Source organism: Hyaloscypha bicolor (genome assembly GCF_002865645.1).
Source record: "Hyaloscypha bicolor E unplaced genomic scaffold K444scaffold_191, whole genome shotgun sequence".
Taxonomy (NCBI): domain Eukaryota; kingdom Fungi; phylum Ascomycota; class Leotiomycetes; order Helotiales; family Hyaloscyphaceae; genus Hyaloscypha; species Hyaloscypha bicolor.
The window spans coordinates 1,495,879-1,522,277 of record NW_020194693.1 but is presented as its reverse complement, the minus strand read 5'-3'; the positions used below and the strand labels follow the sequence as shown (position 1 = coordinate 1,522,277).

The window sequence follows — 26,399 nt, the reverse complement described above, 5'->3', positions numbered from 1 at the left end:
TAGTTATATAAAGATTATATTCTTAAAGTTATTACTAAAAATATATTAGAGAACTAAAAAAAGACTAATATATATTTTATATTATATAATTTTAATCTAAATTATATTAATATAATACTTGGATTCCTATAGCTTTACTAGATTAATTTCCTAATTTTCTTTAGAGAAGTAATATAAAAATACTAGATTTAATTATAGAAAATTAAAGTTCTAAATACTAGAAAGTTTACTAAAATAATAAAATATAAGATATATATTTTTCTATTAATTACCTATTTTATAATAAATAGCTAAAAAGTTATTACTATTACTATTAATAGAATAATTATATTTTCCAAGAAGTATTAAGATCTTTTTTAAGTATTTTCTATAGAAGCTATAAGTATATTATCCGATTATTATATAATAGAATATTATATAAATCTAAAACCAGTATTCTAATTACTATATAGTCCTATATATACTTTATTAGAAAGAAAGCTCGAAATTCTTTAGAAATATCTTAATACTAGCTTAGAGAAAAAATAAATCAATTATTTTATTAGCCTAGCTAGTACTCTAATTATATTTATTCTAAAGAAAAAAGACAGCCTATATTTATATATTAATTACTAGAATCTAAATAGAATTATTATTAAGAACTATATACTATTACTATTTATTAATAAAATAATAAATAGATTTTATAGAATAAAAATATATATAAAGCTAGACTTGAGAGATATTTACTATTAGTTATAAATATAAGAAGATAATAAGTAAAAAATAGTATTCTAAATATATTATATTTATTAAACTATCTAATATTCTAGTAATATTTCAGGTATATATTAATTATATACTAATAGGCCTTATAAATATTATTTATTTAGAGAACCCAGAATAATATATAATAATAGTCTAATATATATTCGAGTAATTATAATAATACTAGTTCTTTATAAACTTAGTAAAATACAAGTTTAATATAAAGAGAATAAAGTTCCTGGAATTTATAATTAGCCCAGATAATATAGACATAAAAGCTAGCTAGATTATAGCTATTAGGAAATAACTAGCCCTAAAAAATAATATTCGAGAAGTTTAAATATTTCTGGGTTTTACTAATTTTTATTAAAGATTTATTTATAAATACTTTAGAATAATAAAAGAATTAACTAATTTATTAAAAACTAGTAAAAACCTATAATATTATTTTAGCTAAATAGATAAGGCAGATAATACTTTTAAGAAACTATAAATTATATTTATAATAGTACTAATTCTTTATTATTTTAATCTAGCCTTAAAGATTTATATAGAAATAAATACTTTAGGATTTATAATTATAAATATAATTTCCTAGCTCTTTAGTAAAAAAATAAAAGCCAGATAATACTTTATTATTTTCTATTTAAAGAAAATAACTATAATTAAAAACAGATATAAAATATATAATTCTAAACTCTTAATTATTATTCTAGTATTTTATACTTAATAGTATTATCTAGTATATATCTAATATATTATTATTATTAAAACAGATTATAATAACTTAAAATACTTTATAATTAAGAGAAAACTAAATAATTAATAAATAAGATAAATAGAAAAGCTTGCTATTTTTGACTTTATCTTAAAATACTAGCTAAAATATAATAATTTTATTAATAGGCTATTAAAAAAGCCAGACTTTATAATAGAAATAAATAAAGATACTTTATTATTTATATTTTATAATAAGTTATAAAATATAGAATAGAAAGCCCTATAAGTAATAGTAATAAGATATTATATTATTTCTATAATACTATAATTCAAGGTCTAGAAAAAAAGAAATAGGTATTTCTTAATTAGTAAAATACTAAGGAAATCCGAAAAGAAAGTTTATTTTAGTAATAAAATAGTACCAGAAATACTATTACTTAAGCCTATTACTAGTATAACTAGTTATAAATAATATATACTACGAATTCTAGCTATATAAGTAAATAGGTCCGAAATAATATATAAGAAAAGCAGAGAAATATTACTTAAACTATTATTATAGTACTAAAGGCTTAATCTATTAATATAATACTAGTAATATAAATAGTTTTTAAAAGAAACCTTTATTAGAGCTATTAAGACTTGGGAACTTAATATATTTAGGTTATTAAGATATTAGAGTATTATTTATATACTAGATAAGCCGGCTTTTAAAAAAGAATTATTATAAGCTAATTATAATAATCTTATAAATAAGTATTTTAATATTAATAAGATACTAGAGATTTTCTAAAGAAAATACTTCTAGTAAAGTATAAAAAAGAATATAAAAAACTATATTAAAACTTGTTTTATATATTAATAAACTAAGATAAAAAAATATTTGCTATATAGAATTATTTCTTTTTAGGTTTTATAATAAGATATATAATTCTATACTTATTATTATTAATAAATATATGAAAATAATATAATATATTCTAATTACTAAGGAAATCTCGATTCTTGAATTAATAGAGCTATTTATATATTATATTATTAAAGACTTTAGTATATTTATAAATATAATCTCTAATAAAGAATCTGTTTTTATAAGCAAGTTCTAGTTAAATTTATACTTTTATTTAAAGATTTAATAATAACTAAATATAGTATTCTATTTATAAACTAATAGATAAATAAAGAATCTAAATCGAATTCTAGAATAATACTTGAGGTATTATATTAGCTATTAATAAAATAACTAGATAATAAAGCTTACTTTTATAAAATTCATATATAATAACTTTATATATTTAATAATAGAAATTTCTTTATTCTATATATTATATAAATTCTATTCTAGTATTAAATTATATATTAAAGATAATATTCTAGAAAAAAAGGTACTAGTAATATAGGAAAAAATATAGAAAATTCAAATAGAATAGGAAATACTAGAGAAGTAATAATAAGAAGTAGTAAATATATAGAAAAAGTATTATAATAAGAAGTATATTAATAAGAAGTTTAATATATATAATAGAGTTATACTTTATATAAAGAATATTTAATAGCTATAACCTAGTATAAAGCTAGTAAATAGATATCTCGGCCTCTTTAAAATTATAGAAATTATAGAAATATATAAATAAATATATTACTTGAAATTACTACTATTATATTAGATCTATAATATTTTCTATATTTCTTTTTTAGAACTATAATACTCGTAAGCTAGTATTATAATAGAACTAGAACTAGTTAAGATTAAGAATAAAGAGAAATTCGAGATAGAATCTATTATAGCCTATAAGAAAAATAAAAAATAAAGAAAGTATCTTATTTATTAGAAGAATTACTTATTAGTAAATAATATATAGAAGCTACTAAGTAATCTAGAGAATATAGCTTAAGAATTACAAGAATACTTGGAAAAAAGTAATATTATAATACTATTAGCTAAATAGAAATATAAAAAATAAATACTTTTATTAGAAAACTATTAAAAACTATATATTTATTCTTAGAAAAACTATATAAAAATTATTAAGAACTCTAAAAACTCTAATTTCTATATCCTATAAATACCCTATTCTTATAACTACTTTATACTATTCTTATTATTAGAATTATTATAAGAAATAAGTAATAAAATAATCTATAAAGCTATTAGCTATTAGTAAGAAATAAGAAAGAAATAAGCTTACTTAATACTAAAGAATATTAACTATACTATTAAGAATACTTTATATTTATACTAAGCTAATAAGAATTACTTAATTCATTTCTTGAATTATTAAAGGAATTTATTAGCCTTAAATAATAGCTTTAATATAAGAAATATATATAATTTAGTATAGAAAAAGAATAGTAATAGCCTTTTCTCTTTTAGATAAAGGTTAGAGAAAATGCCTATATATATTAATAGCTTAAAAAAGGCAGTTTAATTATATTATATATATTTAAGGAACTTTAGATAATATTAGAATAGGAAATAAAAGAAGGAATTTATAGCTTATAGAATTATATTTCTTATTCTTAAAGTAGTAGTAATTATATATTAAGTAATTATTACTTTTAATATAAGTAAGGTCGGGAAACTTAGTAATATTCTTGAAATATTAAAGATAATAAAAGCAAATTAAGAATATAAGAATATTAGCCAAATAAATAGTAATAGGTTAATAAATACTAAGAGAAGTATTTATCTTAATAGATAAAATAGTAAAAGAGAAAATTAGAAAGGAATTTGAATAAAGCTTAAATAAAGTTTAAAGAAGCTTAAAGAAGCTTAAAAAAGGCTTAAAGAAAGAAGACAAGAAATAAGGAGAAGCTAGATATAATATTATAATTAAGGAAAAGAAAGATTAATTAGTAAAAAAAGAAAGGCCTTTTTATAATATTCTTTTCCTAAATAGTAATTACGAATTCGGAACTAGCTCTATACTAGAAATATCTAAAAAATTCCAAAAAAGAGATTTATAAACAAATCAGAAAATCGAATTAATTTTTTCAAGCTCTTAGGCCTATAGAATAATGATTTATTTGCAAATAGAGACTAAGTTAGAATTTGTAAACTAATTAGAAGACCAGAAGAGCTTTATATCTAATAATATATACTATACCCGTATTACTTTTATAAAAAGAAATAATTAGAAGTAATTTACAAGTTAACTAAGCAAAATTAGTAAACTATATTTTTAATTCTATTATCTAGTATAATAATAGAGTAATTATAGGAAGTTTTTAGAGAGAACTAGTAGCCAGAAAAGTTTTAAGGAATTATTCGTAAAGCTATTTATAGTTTTCTCAGATCTCTTAGGAATAAGAGCCTAGAGAAGGAATTAATATAATAGATATATATAATAGTATATAAATAGATATTAGATATTATAGATCTAGTTTCCTATTTTAGGTAAAGCTTATAATCGGAATTATATAAATTATATGAGATTATATTTCCTAGTTAAGTAAAGTATTTTATAGGCTTGGCTAAATATTAGAAAATATATAGAAAGACGCTTCTAGCTTTAGAAAGGGATATTAATTAGTCTTTTATTAAAATTAATTCTTGGAATTAGTTATATTTATAAGTATTATTCTATAGCTTACTTATCTTAATTACTTATATATTACTTTACTATTATATATCTTATATATACTTAAATATTCTTTCTTGTATTATTTAATATATTACTAGAAAATCGAGCTTAATATAAATAATATTACTATATTAGATCTTATTATAAATACTAATTTAATACTAGTACTTAAGAGATTAAAAGAGGCTAATATTAAGTAATTAAAGGAGATATATATTATATAGTAATAGTTAAAAAAGAATAATTTTATAGGACTAGTAGTAATATAAGAATTTATCTAAAGTATAAAAGCTATAACTATTAAATATTAATATCCTCTACTTGTTCTATATATATCTATATATCTAATTATAGAAATACTTAATATATTTCAGGCTAAGAATATTATTTATATATCTAGTCAAGCTTATAGTAAATACCGTTTTAGTATTAAGATTATTATTAAAGTATTTCTCTAATAAAATCTCTTCTTTTAAAATCAGGAATAATATAATTACTTATTATTAGTGGATATAATTTCGATTATAGTAAATAATTCTTAATTATCTGAATCTATTAAATAGATAGCTTTTATATTAAGGTATATAATAATAATCTTTCCGTTTAAAATACTAATACGAAAGCCAGTTTTATTTATATTCTATATGTCTTTAAAGCAAATTCTATACTTTTCTAATACCCTATAATATTCTTAAAAATGCTCTTCCAGATCCTTCTTTTAATATACTGCCTTTTGCTCTTATACTAGTATCTTTATACGAAGGGTTTTAAACCATAATTTGTTCTATTTAAACTATTATTATACCTAGAGGCAGTTTACTTAGTGAGTAGACATACTCTCCCCAAGGATCTTATTAGCCGCTACCTGAACCGTCTTGAGATTAGTTCTATGGCCTAAATAGACCAGGAAATCAATAAACTACTTTAGGCCCTCCTTCTAATTAGGAGTAAGTATTTTATTAAGGCCCCCTTTGGTATTCTATAGTAATCGGCCAGCGAGACGCGCTTTCCAGAGGCGTAATGGGACCTCAAATTAATGTATAATCGCAGATTTTTTGATATATGGGTTCCTGGCATAGAAATCGGAGGCCTGGGCTATTCTTTTCTCCTCTTCTGGGTCGAATTTGGCTATAGTATTAATATTTAATTAATTAAAATCGATATAATAGTAAAAAAAATAACCGTATTACTGATTTTTGACTGTATTACTAATATATACTAAACCCGCAGGAACGCACGGGCTTTAGTACAAGTCTTAATATACGATTATATTAATATAAAGAAATATTAAAATATATAATAAAACTAAAGAATTTGAAATAAAATAAGAATAAGAAAAGTAAAAGAAAAAAGCTATATATAAAAGAAAATAGAAAATTGAGATTATATAACTAGTTATATAGTTATTTTCTAATTTCCTATTATATTAAATAAGAAAAATTAATAATTTTATTTCAAATATAAAAGCTAATAAATAATTGCAATTTTATTTAAGAACTAAATATTTTAATTAATTAAATTCAAATTACTAAAGTATTATTTTATAAAATTAATATTATTTATTAAATATTATATTAAATTTTTTAAATAATATTATAAAAAGAATTTAATAAAATATTTTTAAAGTTATAAAAATTATTTTTAAGCTTTTAAAAGTATATATTAATTAATTATATTAGTTTTGAATTAAACTTAATGCGAAATTTAAATACTTAATTTAAGTATTTCTTTATTAAAATATAATAATTTTTTTTATAATTTTTTTTGTTATTATTAATTAATATTCTTATCTTAAATATAAAAGTAATCTTATATCTTTCTTTTAAACTATTAGTAAATACTTAAAATGCTTTAAGTATTTACTTACTAATTCCTTTATTTTATATATAATTGCTTTTATTAAAAAAAATTATAATTATTATAATACGGGTTATAAGTCTTATATTTTAGTAAATTCTTTAGCTTTAATATAATACCTAAAGGTGTGCCGTATAACTATAATATATAGTGAAAGGACGGGTGCACGAGCAGTGTTAATTCTATGAACGTGTATCAACCGCTCGCGAGTAACAAGGATGCAAACTGTATGAATCCGATGCAAGGTAACTATAAGAATTGTAAGTCTTGCTGTGCATTGCATATCTCTTCTGGATTTCTTGCTGACTGCCATTCGCTAAAGGCAACAATGGTGGTATTGGCGATAGTATCTCTGTTGGTTGTCTCACATATGAGGTCAAAGGGAGCTTGACTGCTCCTGGCCAGAGCTAGAGGTAGTGCTGAAGGGTATGACGTATACCATGTTTCTCGCAGGAAGATGCTCAGTGCTAAGTTCGCGTGGTGATTTGGATTTCCCGTTTCTTGTTCTTTTCTTACTTACACTGAGATTGTAATTGTATGCAATCACTCTATTCGAAGTAGACCTCGTACTGTCATAATCTGGATTTCTTCAGCACGCATTGTGGCTATATAGCTGTATTCGATTGAGAAGATGCAAACTATTGCCCATTCAATATCTGATAATAAAGGCCGTTTCTGCTACTCGACATACTGTGTCTGTACCAAGGGCCCGAACTCGCCCTCCATCTTCTCCTTCCAGGCATTCAAGCACGCAGCACCATTATACTGCTTGAGGCTAGCGAAGAACTTTCCACCTATGCTCTGTAGAATCTCGCCCTTCTCATTCATCGTCTTCGTCAGTAACACTTTGCCGGCGTCGGCGGGCAGTAAATCATTCTTCTCCTGCATCCCATACATAACAGTATCAAACTCAGCGACCCAAACTCCGCCATCCAGTCCACTCGGGTGAGCCACACTGACCCATCGCCTCTCTAAGGTCGTCGGCGCCTGCTCCTCCCCTGCTTCGAGTGCGAGAATAGAAGGATCATGGTCTTCCGCGACGCCCGCGACGAATATATATCGATCGTAGCTATCGAACCACTTTGCTCCCAGCAGCAACAGTCGCTGGCATAGCTTGTCCTCGGCGTGTTGATCTGGGTCGCGGCGCATGGGCGGATGGATGGAGTCAAGACCTAGGAAATCAAAGTCAAGTGCGGCGACGTGCTCGAGGACAATCAGTCCACCCCGCGATGGCCAGCCCCAGACTGAAACGCTGTTTTGGAGGAGAACAGTGCGTTTTGTTGGAGGGGGTCGGCTGGGCTTTGCAGGTCGGCCGAGACTGCCGCGCGGTTGGTCGGGTCTCTGAAGGTGTTGGGGCGTACGCATTATGGGGATGTCGATAAGCACTGGACTGTGAGGCGGTAGTAGGGCTCGCCGAGTGTTTTGAGGAGGTTTGAAAAGATCGTGTGCGGTTCGTATTGAAGGATCCGTCTGGCAACGCAATAGTATTGAATTCTCGTTGGAGCGCCTTCCGAGACAGCTTCTGGCTCTTATAGCCTCGTTTTTAGTATGAAATTTTATAGAGTAATTATTATATAATTATTAATATTTCTTATTTACTTAACCTTTATTTAATTATATATTTCATTAAAATAAATTAATAAATCTTAAGAAAAGAATATAATTATAATATATATAAGGTTATATATAATAAATCTTAAATACTAATTAAAGAAATTAATAACTTCCATATATTATTATTAGGGTTATTTATTTATAAAAAGCTTCTTTAAATCTTATAAAAGAAATAAAAATTAATTTTATACTAATTTTAATATTATAATTATATTACTTATTAATAAATGCCTTATATAATAATTTAATTAATAAATTAAAGATATAAAAAACCAAAAAAGAAATTAAAAGAAATATTAAATAATTATAATATAATTAGATATTAATAAATAATAAAATAATAGAATGAATTAGTGGGTTATAAAACTATAATATTAAATTTAATATAAAACTAATTTATATTTCTTTTATAAAATCTAGAAAAGCCTCCTTAAAATAAGAGGCCCTAATAATATATATAGTAATTTATAAGCCTAAAGCCTATAATATAAATAGTAATATAATTATAATATTAAAGAACTATTAATTACTCTAATTAATACCCGTAATATCCGAGATTTGTTATATGTCTTTTAATTATATATATTTCTATATATATTACAAATAGATAGTTATTTCTTCTCTTTATTATTAGTTATACTTATTATTTAATTTTCGAATATTAGTATATATAATAAGATTAATATTATATTAAAATATAATATATAGTAATACTATATTACTAACCTTTAAATAATAGTATATTTCCTTATTTAATAACTTCTAAGAATAATATATTGAATTAATATAAATTTGGCCTCGAATATTACCAAAATTGCTATATCTTAAGTCAAGACGTTATATAAGTAATAAGAACTACGGGGCGCCGTCAAAGCTTCGAAACACGCTTCGCCGCCTTCTTATCGATCTGAAACCTTATGTTCGATTTATCTGTCCGGAGACAGTTCGCTGTTCGTCTTTATTCTTCTTGTGACGGCGGGATCAATGCCATGGTCGAAGGCTCAAAGTTCAAAGAATCTCATGTATTGAAAAATACTAAGCTGCAGAACAAAGTAGGGAGGATGCCTCGACCTTTAGTATTGTTCCGCCCAAGCATTCCGGCTTAGCTTCGTTTTGTACCTGTTTCCGATATCCTGTCCTTGGCAGATCATGCCGTTTCGCCAGCCGTCACACTTCTGCCCCATTGATCACACAAAGAAATCGAGAATGTACCCTACAATACAACTCTGCACCACCATCCATTCTGCTCCCATTCCCACATATCTCACGCCATGAAACATCATCAAGTACCCCGTGACTTCATCGGCCATCCTTCTGCTTCCATTTGTCCTTCCCTCCCATATCCCTGCAATCCCCCACCACCACCGACAGCCACCTGTCGAGGCGGAGACATTGCTAAAACTTCTTCTCGAACTACTGATTTCGGATTCATATCCTTCGGAGGAATGGGTGTTTCACGAGGAGGCCAACGATCGAGTTCCTCGTCATCTTCTTTATTCTTTTTTCGAAGGGTGAAGAATATTATGCCCAAGGCTTGGATGCACATATTCTTCAAGAGCGGTTTATTTAGAGGTGTATCTTGATCTTGTGCTATCGGTGGGATCGAGGTTGATGATTGTGTCGTCAGAGGAGACAGATAATTTTGAAAATGGTAAGATCCTGAACCATGTATGTAACTGCTGTTCAGATCAGGACTATCTTCGAGTTCCTTATAATAAAGAAACATCGAGTTTCCATTTTAAATATATCTATATATTTCTATTCCGTGTAACGCAACATGGTAAGCGCTGTGGCACACGACAAGCACCGTGCGGGGTATGGCATGTCACTCTCGAGTTGCGTCTCGTTGGATATTTGTCCTGCCTTTTTTCTCCTTTAAATCCTTTTCCATTCCTTTGCACAGCCCCATAGAAGTCTCATGGGATGAGCCGGCAACGAATACAATCAAATACAGTGACATACTTCCTAAGCGCTCTTAGCCCCAAAACCAATAGGAAAATGTAAAACGACCCCGTGTCGATTAGGGGTGTCGATTGGGGCAGGGGTATTAATAAGCTTGTAATTGGCTACCTAAACTCTTCAAAAATCTTAAGTTATATTTTTTAATATAAGTATAAGCTAGTATATTATTATTCTAGTATTATAATTACGTGCTTCCTAACTTATAATAAAAATATTCTTTAAGATAGAATTTTAATTTAGGGGAGTTTATATACTAATTAATTAAGTTCTAGTTTTTGAGCACTATAAGGCCCTATAAAGTACAGATTTATAGGGCTCTTATATCTGGTTTTAGGGACTTATTCGTTAAATTTCTAGGCTTTCTTAAGCCTGCTTTTAGGCTATAAAATATAGAATTTTTAACTTCTTTAATTTAAAGATTTATTACTAATCCAAACTTTTTAAAAAGCTTATATTTAAATAGCGCTTAATTAGTGCAATAAAGAAATAAAACAATTATTAAATTATATTAATTCCTTATAAAGTTGAACTAAATTAAAGAAAAAGCCAGAGTTTTGGCGATTCTGTCCGAGCGCCTCTACTTTAGGTTAGTCTGGCCCCAATCGACACCCGGGGGGGGAAGGGTCATTTTACATTTTCCCAAACCAATCGGCAAATTCTCTGGCTCTACAGGAAACCAACTCTGGGAAGGAAACTTTCGGCTTTTAAGAAGCTTCACATGCAAAAGCCCACACCAACTAGCCACTACAAAAAACGCTACTAAAACAATTAATGCCATACATAAAAGCGAGAACGAGGTCCTAATCTTCCTATTTTCACAATTAGGGAGGCATCAAAAGAGTGCCATAAGGACCCCCCCCCCCCCCCGAGGTGATGGAACAGTGGCGTGACGACATCACCGTTCAAACGGTATAAGTTGGAATTCCTTTTTCGTCCCAGAAAGAACCCGCAGATCTATTCCGTTCTCTTGGAGGGAATGGATTATTCTAAACATCGAGAGGTTTGTCACGGGATTTGGAAAGGTAAATCACGTGGTGACGCATACCCTTTGGGGAAACCTCGGCAATTCTTTGCAATGCACGTCGCGACCGTCGTACAAAATCTGTTGCCGCCATTTTCCCATTTTACTTTCCCATCTGCAAAGGCATAAAGCAAGATCTATATGCACAAATGAAAGCACAAGCAAATCGACTTCTAATCTCCTCTCATAATCGCTCTTGTACACTGAGCAATTCAAATCGGTACTGGGTCCAGGCTCGAAGGGTAAAGGAGAAGTTACCTATCCCTCAATTTCCACAACTACATCAACCTGGTCCTGTTCTTCCGCCTTTTCGAGCTGCTCAACCTTAGCCAACGTATCGACGTAAGAAACAAGCTTCGATCGTCTAAGGTAGATGTTATACAGGTCCACACGTCTCTTAGCATCTCCAATATTGTGACCAGTAATCAAGATCATGGTGAAGAATGACTCGATGATGCTGGGAGGGACATTGCAAAGCAACTGTCCAGTGACGCTCCAACCCATGGCGCTAGCCCCAATAATCAAGCCAATGATGGTGATTGCCCCTAAGACTACCATCAGCTCATGAGAGCAGATATCACCCACTCGAACAGAGATCCGGTAGGTGAGAGAATTGTCTGCAACCCGCTCTTCTTTAAGCTTTTCAACACCAATCACGGCAAGCATATCCATGTCCTCATATTCCACCTGGGTGAACTGTTCATTATCGAAGTCTCCGTATACCGTGCAAACATTGCGAAGAACGAAGCCATCATTTAATCCGATCAATCCGGCATAAGTGCCAATTAGGAGCCACCAGTTAGCATCAAAGTGAAGTGCCGGACCGATTGCTACCCAAACTATAATCACAAAGATCAGGATTGCGGTGCCAACAAGTGTACCAACAAGATCTGCGTAATAGTCGATTCCACGCTGGATCCTGCCTCGCTTAGGAACGGGGATGAGAACAGGTGCGTTCTCCATTGTATCGCCCGTGGCAGTGCGTAGTCTAAGCTCGAGAGCAGAATCGACCTCCCAGATCAATTCCAAGCATTTTGTCATGTACTTAGTGTGACGTTCGCGAATGTTTGCCAGGAATGCCAGGATGAAGACCATTAATGCCGACGTAGCCGAATTGATATACAGTTGCCAAGTGTTAGACCAGTTGCAGTATTTGCCAAATCCAATCCAGATGAAGATGCAGACCCAGAATCCGAATACTGTAGCGGTATGGCCTATGAAGGCGGACAGTGCGGTGGAGAGTCGACCCAACCAATTCTCTGCTGGGAGTTCGGAGGCGAAAGTTGTCTGCTGTAACTCTTGAAATTGTGTCGGCTCGACTTTCTCGTACTTTCCACTTCCAATTAGTTGCTTAAGCATCCTCTTGTTGCTAGTGCTGCGGGATCTTAGGCAGGCGGCGACAGCGACCAGAGAGTCGTGTGAGTTCAGTTGCTGGCGCATAAGAAAGGCATCAAAGACCATATTGACAATGGCTTGAGCATCGGAGATGATGACCTGCCAAGTATTGGACCGGCCAAATGGGATTCCAAGGAATGCCCATACAAGGAGGGCGACAATAATTGTGAAGTAGACGAACTCGGAACCAGAGACTTCCACAACCTTATCGAGCCAGCGATCCAGAAGCCTCGGCTTCGCCAAAACCTTATATGTATTGACATTCTCGACCGAGTCCTCAACATTCTTCTCTTTGTCACCTGACACTGAGCTAGGCACCACTTGCGTGGGTGCAGCGCCCTCGATTTCTTGTCTTGCGCCTGGAGCGCGAAGGATCTTGAATGCTCGTTGCATTTTGGCCAACTCCGGGTTGTGTTGGAAAGGAACGGTATTGGGGAAAGATCTCAAGGGAATGCTGCGCTGCTTCCTGGGATGCTGAAATCAAGGGTCTTGGGATTGAAAAGCAAACACTTCTGGAACATAGAATTAGCCATGCGTTAATTGGAAGATTTAGCTTTGACATGGGATTGCCGACGAGATATGGCAATCACCGACGTTGGACCATTGGGTTGGACTAACCTTTATTCTATGGTGGTCGAGTTAGTTGTGGCAGGACGCCAACAGGCTTGTGGGAGCCTGTTGGTCGGTGAGAAGAGCTGATTTCCGCCAGCGTTTCGTAGGAGACTATTTTCCTGTTGGTAGGCTTGTGGGGTTATGAAGATCACACCGTTGTTATAGATCGAGGCTCAAATTTTCTTGCGGTTGTGTTGTGTTTGGTAGAAAAGAGGCGAGGGCAGAATCGATAAAAGCAACAGTGTGTCTATGCTGGCCGAGGTCAGCCTCTTTGGTCTGAATGTGCAGGATCGAGGCTAAACTTACAGATTAGGTAATCGTGTCCTCTACGCAAACCAGGAAGGAAATCGCTCCCAGTGTCTGAGGGACATGCGCTTCTTTATTTTGATGGGTTCTCGTTTGGTTATGTAGCTCAAAATATGCGACTGGGCGGGAAAAAACCCCATTTTTTCCCCCGACTCAAAAATCCCGCAAGCGCATAAGTGACATACCAAGTAGACCCGCTTGGGTAACTTGTGTCCCGATTTCTGATAGCCTGGGAGCCCGGCACTGGTGACTTGCCTGCACTACCCTTACTTGTGACTCATAATTTGAGGAAGGTTCGAGGCCGAAGCAGCCTTCATCCCCCGACCGGCTGACTGAGGAGAAACAAGATTCAAGGTGTCCCTATCCTCTTGTATCTCTACTCCGAATCAATTAGAGGCTGATCAGACCTTTAATCTCACCTTAAGTCCTTCACTAGGGTAGGGATTTCTTGACCGCTGTATTACCCCTCTCTCATTTTTGACCCTCCCTGCATTCCTGGCGCTCACATCACCTGCATTTCTCACTTAATAGTCCATCCCTACACCTGAAAAGGCTCTGCCCGCTTTCCGCTTTCCGCTTTATGAACCGCCCCTGTCCTATGCTTCTTGCCCCATGAGACTACTTTAACCCTATGATTGACAAATGCTTCTCCGCTCTATACAACATCTCCCCTTGTGTTTTCTCCCCACCCCGACCATCCAGCAGACGTGGCATATAAGCAAGTGTCCACATCAAGGGATATGCTAACCATCGAACGAGACTTTCGAACGAATCGCCGGAACTTCTCGATCAACGACTTTAACCTGGACATCATCTCCTGTTATCAATAACACGAGACGGCGACAAGTAATCAAGTTCACTCCTGACTAATTTGTGAATTTTGGATGAGGTGGAACGCGGAAGGGACCCCAAAGCCGCTTGAGAGGGGTCAATGTGAATTTCGACAGCAAACTGCTGGACTGGCGTTTTTGCACAAGGGACATAGTTTTTTTTGCAGACTCCACAATCTCAGACCACTCACTAACATTGAAAAATTCCTTCTACCGGCGGTAGATATGACTCTTTTATAGAAATACGAGCATTAGTAAAAGGTACTAACTGCCCCCGAACTGCTTATAAGCAGGGCGATCGCGCTATGCCTAAAAAAGTGATCTCTCTGCAACAACTTCCCTAATAATCTTCTTTCTTCCGCTGTCGCTCCACCATGACCTCTGTGATGCAGTCCAAAAAACGTACCGTCCCACCGCATCAGAAGGTCGCCATCGCAGGTTTCCCATCAATCGCCTCCACAGCCTGATCCAAAAACCAAAGGACCGAAATTGAAATCAATACTCACAACCTCATTCTGCAAGGCGACTAATCGACTGCTGCATCGCAAAGCAACAAAGTTTACCCTGTTTTCCTCGCTCCCCGACGAGCTTCAAGTCCTCATCATCTCATTCTCGCTCAAATTTAGGCAATTGATTATAGTTCAAAGGCACCCAAGTGCTGAAGGTTGGTGGGGGGACCTCACCATTTCTTGTGAGTGAAACGGAAGTTCCGACAGGAGACATTGCGCTTGAAGCTGAATGCATTCGCTATTGTTGGGTGACCGCCAAGAGAGCAGCAAATACTGAACGCCATAGCCCTCAACGCCCCTTTGATGCTTCCCATGACCCCTTTGGCCACGGACTCTTCCGGCGACGGCAGCGGCCACGCAGAACAAGAGAACTCGATTCAATGCATTGTCGTGCCAGCCCGGCTCGGTTCGATTTCACATGCGATATTCTGGCCGTTCCACATTACATGTTTTACAATACAGTGAAAGGTTCTTGGCATGTTCCAGATCTCAAAAAGATGGAAGAACTAGTCATTATCTGGAATGTCTGCAATGATGCTTATGAGTGGGACGACATCATCCCCCATCTCTACTTGCTGCAAAACCTCAAAACAGTATTTCTGATCAACGAGGCGCTGCTTATTCACGGCGCTTGCAGGGTGCAGAGTGGGAAGAAGTGTCATTACACAACTCGAGAACCATTTTGGCAAGGCGAAGATATCGCGAGGGAGAGGTTGCACAGGAAAGGGCAGAGACATGCGGGGAGGCAACTTGGGGTAATGTTCCCGAATATTTGCAGCTTGAGACTGACGCCGTTTGACGGGAAGACTGAGCCGTGGATGGGGGGCATATACGCGATGGTGAAGAATACTAAGGACTAGCATGGTGTAGGGAAATCCAAGGGGTTTTCTTTTATAAGTAATTGGCACGTTAACTTCCCTGCTTACTTGAAGCTATACCTCAATCGCGGCCAGAGACTGAGTACCGCACCAAACTTGCATAAAACGCGGGGATCAAGACCCAATACAACATTTACACGCAGGTGCGTTCACATTGAGCACGAACGAAGGCTCTGTTCCAATTTCTCGCAACGGTTGGGAGACTACCAGCCCAAGAGGCAAAGAAATCTGACAATATAGAGATGCGAACACAAATTCAAGATTCCCCAACTCGAATAGCATTACGCAGTGTGTAATCTTCTGAACGACCGGACTCCTGGTGGTATGTTTCGCTCTCAAATCTCCATCTCCTTTCAAGAATGGATCTTCGGACAGTGCCTCAACCCACAATTCCGCCTCCTCTGCATCGCTCCCGTCTTCCCTTTGCAGACCCTATACCCATCGACCTTAAAATGTTGTCTCATATGCGCGTACCAGTCCTCCGGCACCATCGGCTTGACCCAATTCTGGTCATACTCCCAGCAAATCCAGCACCCGAGTAATTCCCCATGTAGTCCACCTAACATTGGTTCTTTCGACGCAACATGCGACTCCCATCGGAAGTTCACAGATGGATCCACCCACTCTGGCCAGTTCTTCCTGTATGAGGTAGGTATTTCGTCACCGCAGAGGTAAGAGCACGATTTGCAGGGGGAGAAGTATTGTCGTGCTATCATCCCGCCGCCGGGAACGCTGTTCGCTTGCCGTTCGTGGAAGGCGAATTCGCAGAAGCCGGGGTTGTCGTTGAGGGGGGTTTCAGTCTTGTACGGTGGTGGAGGGTCTTCGGTAGTTGTCGGAATGGAGGTAAGGTCTACTTCCATCATCTTGGTCGACATGTTCATGGCACCGCTAAGGAAAGCCTTAGGAGGTATAGACAAAGTCGTCATTCGAGCAGACGGAGGTCGTGGAGCCGTGGAGTCGTGAAGCTAAAGGGACAGTGGAAGTTTATGTGCCAGGAAATGCAAGGGAACAAGAATTGCAAAACACGGAAGGGTTCGCAGAGGAAATGCGAAATAACAGATGCTTCAGATGATGACTGAAAGAGATTATGGGTGGATATATGAGAGGACTTAACTTTATGGATTCCATAATTGGTGGCAGGTTCTACGTTGCGGAAGGTTGAAGGCTGGAGAAGAAATCGAGGAGGTTGGAGAAAGCGGATCTTGGCAAAAGTCACGTGCGGGCACAATTTCATGACCCACCTCATTCCAATTTCAACTTCCCACCATCCTCGAAATATATTTCATCGAACTTCACAGAACAACTGGACTGTCCGGAGCCCTTCTGAGCGGCCTCTCGCAAGCTCACTACTCATTTATCGACTGTCACCAAGGCGGTGCGAAGTAATGGACGAACCTTTGAAGTCTCGCTCTGGTCGAAGGGTCCATTGTCGCAATTTCAATTTTCGTTTTCATACTATGGAGCAGCATATTTCCCATCAAGGTTCTCACAGTAGCATACTGCCTTGAAAATTAACCGTGAACATGCAAGTGAATTTTAATTAACCAACAGCGAAAGGAACAGACAGTACTGAAAAGCGCAAAGAAATACCCAAATTGGGGAAAGAATGCATTGCAAAGTCGAATTGTTAGCCCATGCCTGGGACACCGAAAGTCCCCAGTACTAGGTAAAATCTGAGGGCCTTCAATGATTCAAGAAGACTTGGTAGGTTGTTCTAAGCCCATCTCCAGCAGCCCTTTCACACAGCTCACCAATTTATTCCACGAGAACACAATCTACAAACCCTTTCAGTCAACCAGTATCACTTCCTGACGAAACTTCATGCTCTTCTCCGCCACCGCCGTCCCGTCGCTTGGCTCTTCTCTCCCATCTCGCTTTTCTCCGCTCCTCCCTTCGCTGACTTCGGCTTCGACTTCTGTCCCTTCCTACGCCCACTGGCGCCGCCAGACCTCCAGCAGAGCCAACCCCATCCGCTGGTAGCCCATCCCTATACCTCAAAGCTTGCTCTCTGTAGTATTGGTGTCTCTGTTCCTGCTGGATCCGCTGCATCACCAAGTTTGCGCCGACCTGTCCTTCCCACATGCCCGTGCCTACACCCTCGCCAGTCGCCCAGCCCGCTGCACCGCCTGCCATCATGCCGATATTATTGGCTTGAGCCATTTGGCCGTGGGCAGCTGGGCCAGTGCCAGGAGCGAATTGAAGAGCGACTTGCTGAGGATGGTTGGGATTCGCGGCGGTTTGAGTCGTGGATTGTTCGGTCTCTGCATAAGGAGGGGATGCTGACTGCTGAGGTGGGGCTTTAGCTTCAGTCTTCTTTACACCAGCATCAACTTCGTGAGCGGCATTACTGTGACTCTTGTGATGGAAGATTGAGGAGAGTGAAGGCATTGCGGATGCTTGATTTTATTAGCCTCCGTTTTGAGTTGACTCGTTGTATGTGATGCGGGGCTTGGAGAGTCCTAGGGCCGCGACTCTGGACTCCTTCCCTGTGGGAAAAAGAAAAGATGCAAGTGGCGGCCAGCTTCGCTACTACCCGCATGTGTATCGAGTGACCTGCATTGCATTCCAAGCCGGTGGCCGAGGACAGAAATCTCCTGTATCTTGCGCTAGATCTCGTCAATCCCTTTCCTTTCATCTCCAGTGCGACCTCTTGTATCATTGCCGGGGCATTTGGGTAATATTGTCAACCTCCAGAATTGTTCGTTGAGGACGAAATAAGCAAGGAACACAATCCTCCACCGTCCAATACCGAGTAAGCGGGTGTGACAATTTGTCTTCCCCGCTTTTTGGTTTCTCAATTGAGGAGCTTAAGCTTGTGGGTTTATTTATAGAAGATCTTCTTCATTCCAGCCTCGCTCATATCCGTCTTGGCATCCAATTACGGCGGTGTAACACTTCCCCACCTGATCCCACCGAGTTGGCCAACGCAGTATTAATTGCCGAGAATGGCAATATGAGAGCTCGTATTTTATGTAGGAAGCCGGATGATAAGATTGCTGCATCACACGCTTGGGAATGGCCAAGTGTTTAAAAACGTTTGGATTTCCCTTAGCTTAAAATGAAAGCTGAGGAGAATTCTTTTAGAGCCTCTTGTTGTTCTTCGGAACAATCTCAACCAATTCAACAATTTAACACTTCGAGTTCTTGATCATGAGATCTCCGACCTTGCTCCTTCTTTGCATTAGATTGGCCCTCACACTCGCCATCCCAAATCCACATCTCAGCACTACCAGTAAGCCACCGAACGAAAGCTTTCTCCATGTCTGACCACCAACTAACCGAAATCAAATTTCAGAACTCTTACCAAGTTCAACACCCACAATTTCCCGCGGTTCTTGCAACCTCTCCTGTATAAAAGGCTCACACCTCTTCCATAATTCCAATGACAGATGCGAGTGTGTCCTCCACGCAACCACCTCCAAAGCCTGCTCTCAGTCCACGTGCACATCTGGCTACCACCCAGTTTGGCGAAAAGACACTTCAACTTGTGCCTGTCTCGAAAACGGAAGCAGTGATGAAGCTCGATGCATCGTTGCGACCGAGTGCCTTGTCGGTTCTGCGCCTGTATGGGATGAAGATTCTCAGACCTGTGGATGTGAGAAGAGTGATCCGTGTGAGGATATCTTGTGCATTGCGGAGCAACATCCTGTTGCTAATGCTCAGACTGGGAAGTGCAACTGCGAATGGATCTATGGGTTTGGTCCTTCCGGTGTGTGGCACCCTACTTTAACTACAGCGAGCTTGCACACGACGCAAAAAGGCTCCAGGACCGACGGTTAGTTTGGGGTGTGAGAATCTGAAGATTTATTGCTTTGGGGGAGATCATTATATGCACTTGGATCCGAGTACGGGGAAGTGCAAGTGCGGTGGAGTTGCGTCGAGTTCGAAGGTTGAATATTTCCCACTGCCTACTCAGATCTATTAAGGGAAAAGAGAAGGGGCGTGTTCGAGGCGAAAATGCGCCGAAAATTACCGCTTCAAGGGCTGAGTTGTACAGCAGCTCTCTTCTTCCCCGTGGTTGCACTGAAATGGAAAAATAACCACGTCGCGTTACGTTGTCACCCCGTATCTTATTACTACCCAATATCTCTATCGATATTTCATCATATTCTTTCACTTTCGTATCGAAAATTGATACACGGTTGCATGTCTTGAATCTCGATCATGTGGGGAGGTTGTACGCAACCACGTGGACCTGACTTCACTCACAAGTCACCTCCCTTCAACTTCCAGGGAGCATCTTCGAAGCAAGTTTGGCTGAGCTCCTGAAGAAACCCTTTGGCCCGAGGTTTACCTCCCAATTTCGCTGTGGAGCTATGTCCGCACCCCTGCAGTGATGCAAGGAGACAGGAAACGCTGATCCGGGAAATTCCCGAGACATATCGCTCAACAAGTGATAAGGGGCATTCGTCCGTCTTATCAGCTTCGTACAATTTCTCCTGCCGGAGGGTTTTCTCCGCGCGTCATCGGTGAACTCGAAATGAAAATATATATATGGATTGCGGCTTACCTTCTGCCAGGTGGGAAACGAGGAGATCAAGAGCTTGTGTCATCCGGACTCCATAACAATCAGACCCGAGCTGGCCAATTTTAGGTGGTCCTCATCAAGGTTCATTCTGCCGAATTTATATATTCAGTGTCAATAGAGCTGTGATCAGAACTATTGCCGTGATGGGCGCCACCGGTAAGCAAATCACAGTTATCATGATTTCAATGGCTTAGACGGTACAGGCCGTCAAGGAAGAGGTGTGGTTGACGCTCTTTGTTCAACAAAGGAGATATAGAGTATCACGTACGACCGTTGACACGCTCCCTCACCAGCAAGCTTGCCCAGCGGTTCTCATATGAATACCCACAGCTTTCACTCATGCAATGGAGAGTAGACGACGCCTTATCCCTCAGGAAATGCTTTGAGGGCTGCTACGGCGCATTCATCGACTCCGGCGTCTTGCTTCCACCAGAGATATCACTCAAAGAATGGACGCGAGTAGAACTTGCTCTCGGGGAACGATGCTGCCAAGCCGTTCAAGTAAAGTCACCCCACACAAATAAAAGCAAAGTCCAAGTTAATAAATGGATAGGAAGCTGGCCTGAAACACGTCATCTACCCAACTTTCCCTTCTGTCTTCAATGCCAGCAACGGTCGCATCAACATCGCTACTTCGAAACTAAACACCAAATCGCCTTGTGGCTGAGAGACTCTCCAGTCCAGAGCACCATCCTCTGTCCCGGTCCGTTCTACACCGATTTCAACGACATGCAATATGCCTCGTGGGACGGCGGCGTCGTGGTATTCAGCACGCCCGCGGCACCTACGAAGCGCATAGTGGTCAGACCCGGGGCACAATATCGGATGGTTTGCTCGGGCAGCATTCGATGTAGGACCTGATTCTATGAAGGATGAGCATGTACCGGTGTCTGGCCCGGTTTTCAGTTATGAAGATTTGGCGAGCAAGTTCAGCGCTGTGACGGGGATTAAAGCTGTGTATTGTGGGAGGGAAACTGCGACAAGACAAAAACCCACATAAAGTATACCAGAGCGCAAAACGTGACTTGACAGCAAAATAATAAATCAAAAGCGTAAATAGTGAAGTATAAATAGTGTATAGTGTGCAAAAGCTCAATTAATTAAATACTCATAAAGGATTATTCTCTAAGTCTATAGAAAAACCAGCTTTCTTATATAATTTCCGCAAGTTACGTATAAAAGGCCGTAATCTTTGCCATATAACCTAAATCTCAAAACCGCCAAAATAATATAATTTTTGACGAGTATGGCCTGCCATACTATATCCGACCCCCTATTTATTTATACTTATTCCCTAAGTACCAAAAATAATAGAAAAATCCTACTCAGAGTCCGAAATAATGAAATATTCAGGATCCTTCTCTATTAGTTAATCTAATTTCTCTTCTATATACCTAAAATAAGACTTATTATCCTTAAATAGTCTTATTTCGTACTTCCGAACTTACTTAAAGGTAATCCGAATCCGCTTAGCTATATTCTTATACTAAATCCAATATAGTTCTCTATATTAATTAGTATCTGCCTTTAACTATTACTTAATTTCCGCCTTTACTATAGGGTATTAAGAAGGCTTATTATAGTAAATTATATTATAAATTATACTAATATATTCTAAATAAATAACTTCTTTAAATTTTGTATTATTTATTATATTCTTGAATTAACCTTTAATAAGAAGGGAAAGCTCTAGATAAGAGGCTTTAATAACTTTATAGGAGACTTTATTTTTGTATATTTCATTCTTAATAGTAATTAGATTTATTAGAACTATAGTAAAAGGCTTATTAAGTAGCAAATTATTATTAAGTTATTCTTTAACTTATATATTATCCGAGAATTAATGCTTTTTTATAATTTCAGACTTATAAATTACCTAGCTAAAGGTATTTATTTATCTAGTTAAATAGATTATATTTAAAGTCTTTTCTTTTATTACCTTTAGTAAATACTTGTTTATTTCCTTAGCTATTTCTGGCTTAAATTTATTAGAAATAGAAAAGTAATTAATATTTTTAAAAAACTTCTTATTAAAAATAATAGCTTTCTTATAGTCTATAAGGAAAATATAGCTAATATTCTAATACTTTTTACTAAAGTAGAATTCGCTACTTAAAGCTTTAGTAGTAGCCAGATCTTTAGTATTACTTTTATACTAATTATAATTAATATTTCTAGAAATAAAGTATTAGGCTAGCTAAAAATAAGTAACTAGATAAATAGAATACTTATTTAATATCTTATAAAATCCGAGCCATATTAATAAATCTACTATTAAGAATTAAGAGGCTAAGGTAAAGTAGTTATTACTAAGATTTCTATATATTAATATATTATTTTTTCGGAAATAAAACTATAATATCTTTATTTCTTTTATTAAAAGCTCTCAAATACTAAGCTTTTTAATTTATTTCAGATAATTCTTTTTATAAATATAGCTATTAGTATCCAGATTAGTAATACTAGACTCAGGAATAGAAACTATAGTATTAAATTAGAGTTATAGATTTGGGCGGAATTAATTAGAAATATAGTACTTATATTTATACTTCTCAATTTCCTAATTCTTAAAAAAGAAATTCCATATTTCCTTATTTATTTAAGTAACGGAAATATATTTCTTATCTTTAGTAATTTTATAGATCTTAGTAACTAGCTTTAGAGTATCTTTAATCTCTTATATATTAATAAAGAGAGTATTAGTAAGTTACTAAGTATATACTATATAGGGAGCTTTAAGAAATTTATTATTAACCCTATAGTATTCTTGCTTATAGATAAGTCTCATAATATTACTATATACTTTTTTAAAAATATACTTATTTTACTAAGTAAGTATTAACTTCTATTTAGATAGTATTTTATAAATATACTAAATGCCTTTATTAAGTTCTCCGGACTTAATATTCTTAATCTTTTACTTTTTAGTTCTAGGTATAATTATAAGAGTTTTTCTAGATAGTATTTTTTCCTTTAAAATAAAGAATTCTTCCTTATTTTTCTTTATTTTACTAATCTTATATTTAGTCTAGTACTTAGATCTCTATTATTTATTAGAAGTTTTAGGCTTAGTTTACTTTTTATTCTTACTAGGTTCTTTTTATCTAGTTATACTAGTTCTACTAGCTTTATTAGTAGTTTTCTTATTAGACTCTATTAAATTAGCTTTATTTTTCTTAGCTAGATCCGGTTAAGTTAAAGCTGAAATTATAATAGGAGCCTATTTTTTAGGCTTATTTTAAAAAGCAGGAAAAGACTTATTACTATAAATTCCCTTAATTAGAATTCCGGAAATATTAAAGATATATTACTTAGTCTTAAAATTATTAGCTAATAATAGCTTAAACTTTAATTCTTTATATTCTAAAATAGCTTTAGTATACTTAAATGCTTTAGTAATATCTAATTTAATAAATATATTAGTATTCTAATACTTCTTATTCTTAATATACTCTAAAGTAGCTTTATTAATTAACTAAATAGCTTTATATACTAAAGCTTTTATTTTAAAGAGAAAATATAACTTCTTATAAATATTATTAATATATTAGCCAAAAGCTTTATTATATAATATAATTCTATTCTAATTCTTAGTATTAATACTATTTACTATAGTCTTAATCTTATTAAGCTTCTCTTATCTGCCTTTAGAAATGCCTTTAATAATATTCTTGAATTCTCTATTATTAGCTTAGTAGTTCTTTAGCTTTTCCTTAGTTAATCCTAGTCTAGTTCCGTTTCTAATAAAGGTTTTCTATTTCAAGAGCTTATTATATATACTACTTAGCTTATTTAGAATATTCGTATTAAATTCGGTAATTATAGCTATTTTTTCTAGTATTAATAAGCCTTTTATAGCTATTTAAACTTCTTTAATACTCTAAACTTTAATATTATTAATCTATAGGCTTTTAATAATATTATAGCTTATAAAAACTAGCTATTATATTTTACTAACTTGAGGAATTTATTTTTTAGCTATTTTATTATTCTTAATAGGTTATAAAAATATTATTAATATAATAGTTATAGGTTATAAAATTAAAGGTTCTCGAGATTACGAGAATTTCTTTTAAATATATTCGAGTTTTTCTTTCTTTCTAATAAGAAAATAAAGTTAAAATAGTAGTATATATAATAGGAAAAGTAAATATAATAATTAGATATATTTAAGGTAATATAATTATAAATTAGAAATAATTATAGAAAATAAAATATAAAGTTAGGCTTTTATTATAAAAAAAACACGAATATATATATTTAAGAAAATATAATTAAGGAAATAATTAAGGCAAATTAAACTAAATAGTAATAATAAGGAAATAAAAAAATAATATAATAGAAATATAAATATAATAGTAGTATTTAAAATATTGAAATATAAAAGAAAATAATATAAAAGAAAGAAAATAATATAGGAAATATATAAAAGATAAGATATATAAGTATATTAAAGATATTAGGAAAATATAAAATAAGTATTAATAGAAAAGAAATTAGAATAATAAGTTTAAAAAATAACTTAGAATAAGATATTACTTCTTCTAAAACTAATTCGTATTTTTTTTTAAAAGCTAATTACATTTATTTAGTACTTATTAAAGTTAATTTTATATAATATAAAACTATTTAGTTAATTAGAACTTTAAAATAATATTTATATTTATAAAAGTAATACTAAAAATATTAGAATATATAGAAAAAAGATTTATAATACTATTATTAAGTTTGAAATAATTAATATTAAAGTTAATATAAAACGTAAAAAGATTAGGTATTCCGAATTAGTATTAAGAATATAGGAATTATTTAAATAATATTTAATAATAAGAAATAGATTAATAATAAGAATTAGTAAATTATATTAGCTTTTTAAAAAAAATAACTAGTTTCTAGTAATGAAATAGTATTATAGTTAGAGAAAGAGTTTTATATAAAAGAAGTTCTTTATAAAAATAAAAATATATAATATACTAACTAAGCCTTAGTATGAGTTTTAAGAGTAGCTATAGTTATATTAAAGAGGAAGTGGGTTTTCTAGTATAAGGTAGGCTTTAAATAGGCAAATCTAGTTTATTTAATATTTAAGAGATTTCTAGAATTATATATTATTAAGTATTTTCGGAAATAACTATTAGGTTTAATAAGGTTTCTCTTTTATCTTATAAGGCTTCTAGTTTAGCTATTTTATTTATATATAACTTCTAATTAGGAAATTTATTTAGATATTATAAGAAAACTTATAATAGTAATTTAAGTTAAAGTCGAGATTTATAGATATTATAGTTAAGCTTTAGACCAGTATAAGCCGCGAGAATAGCTAGTTAAAAAGGCAAATAGAGCTTCTAAAAGATTTCTAGTTTAGTAAAACATATATAAAAGGCCTCTTTCTTTCTTTTTTTCTTTTTTTATTTCTAAATATAATTATTATCTATTACTATAGTTTGGAATTAAGAGTTTATAAAATGATTTCTTAATTCTCTCTATTTATTTCTATACTAAAAGAAATACTTTATATTTAATTTCCAAGATCTAGTAATAGAATTTCATATATTAAGAATATTATCTAGTAATAATAATTAGATAATAATAAAGCTTATTTGGTTTCTAGAATAATAATTTAATAATAATATTTTCCAAAGATTATAAATAATAATTAGAAGAAAAAAATAAAAGATATATAAAGAATTAAAAGTAATAAACTTTATTTCAGATTAAGAAGAATTCCTATTATTAAATGCCTTTTTCTAGTTTTCTATAAAAAAGATATATTTTATTTTTTCTAATTCTAATAACTCTAGAATATATATAATAATACTAATAGCTTTCTCGATTT

The 26,399-nt window shown here is 33.8% G+C and overlaps 6 protein-coding genes across 6 annotated transcripts; 2 read left to right on the top strand and 4 right to left on the bottom strand.

Annotated features, from left to right (window-relative positions):
* Window positions 1–7,487: 7,487 nt before the first annotated feature.
* Window positions 7,488–8,411, bottom strand: K444DRAFT_623056 (uncharacterized protein). The gene has a single exon (XM_024882230.1). The coding sequence runs from the start codon at window positions 8,271–8,273 to the stop codon at window positions 7,587–7,589; it is 687 nt and encodes a 228-aa protein (XP_024726418.1). The 5' UTR covers window positions 8,274–8,411; the 3' UTR covers window positions 7,488–7,586.
* A 3,428-nt stretch (window positions 8,412–11,839) lies between these two features.
* On the bottom strand, window positions 11,840–13,764 carry K444DRAFT_658038 (putative low affinity iron transporter; the record flags this gene model as incomplete). The annotated part of the gene is made up of 2 exons (XM_024886211.1): window positions 13,519–13,764; window positions 11,840–13,412 (listed from the first exon to the last, which is right to left on the bottom strand). A coding segment is annotated over exon 2 (1,452 nt), but the record flags the coding sequence as incomplete, so codon positions are not given.
* Window positions 13,765–15,022: 1,258 nt separating this feature from the next.
* Window positions 15,023–16,204, top strand: K444DRAFT_713390 (uncharacterized protein; the record flags this gene model as incomplete). Its single annotated transcript, XM_024888295.1, has 2 exons — window positions 15,023–15,086; window positions 15,296–16,204. The coding sequence occupies 2 exons, from the start codon at window positions 15,023–15,025 to the stop codon at window positions 16,015–16,017; spliced, it is 786 nt and encodes a 261-aa protein (XP_024726416.1). The 3' UTR covers window positions 16,018–16,204.
* Window positions 16,027–17,179, bottom strand: K444DRAFT_623053 (uncharacterized protein). The gene has a single exon (XM_024882229.1). The coding sequence runs from the start codon at window positions 16,959–16,961 to the stop codon at window positions 16,389–16,391; it is 573 nt and encodes a 190-aa protein (XP_024726415.1). The 5' UTR covers window positions 16,962–17,179; the 3' UTR covers window positions 16,027–16,388.
* A 277-nt stretch (window positions 17,180–17,456) lies between these two features.
* On the bottom strand, window positions 17,457–18,486 carry K444DRAFT_623052 (uncharacterized protein). The gene has a single exon (XM_024882228.1). The coding sequence runs from the start codon at window positions 18,421–18,423 to the stop codon at window positions 17,827–17,829; it is 597 nt and encodes a 198-aa protein (XP_024726414.1). The 5' UTR covers window positions 18,424–18,486; the 3' UTR covers window positions 17,457–17,826.
* Window positions 18,487–20,555: 2,069 nt separating this feature from the next.
* On the top strand, window positions 20,556–21,679 carry K444DRAFT_623051 (uncharacterized protein). The gene is made up of 3 exons (XM_024882227.1): window positions 20,556–20,719; window positions 20,767–21,064; window positions 21,117–21,679. Exons 2-3 carry the CDS (start codon window positions 20,903–20,905, stop codon window positions 21,228–21,230), a joined length of 276 nt encoding a protein of 91 aa, XP_024726413.1. The 5' UTR covers window positions 20,556–20,719; window positions 20,767–20,902; the 3' UTR covers window positions 21,231–21,679.
* Window positions 21,680–26,399: the final 4,720 nt, after the last annotated feature.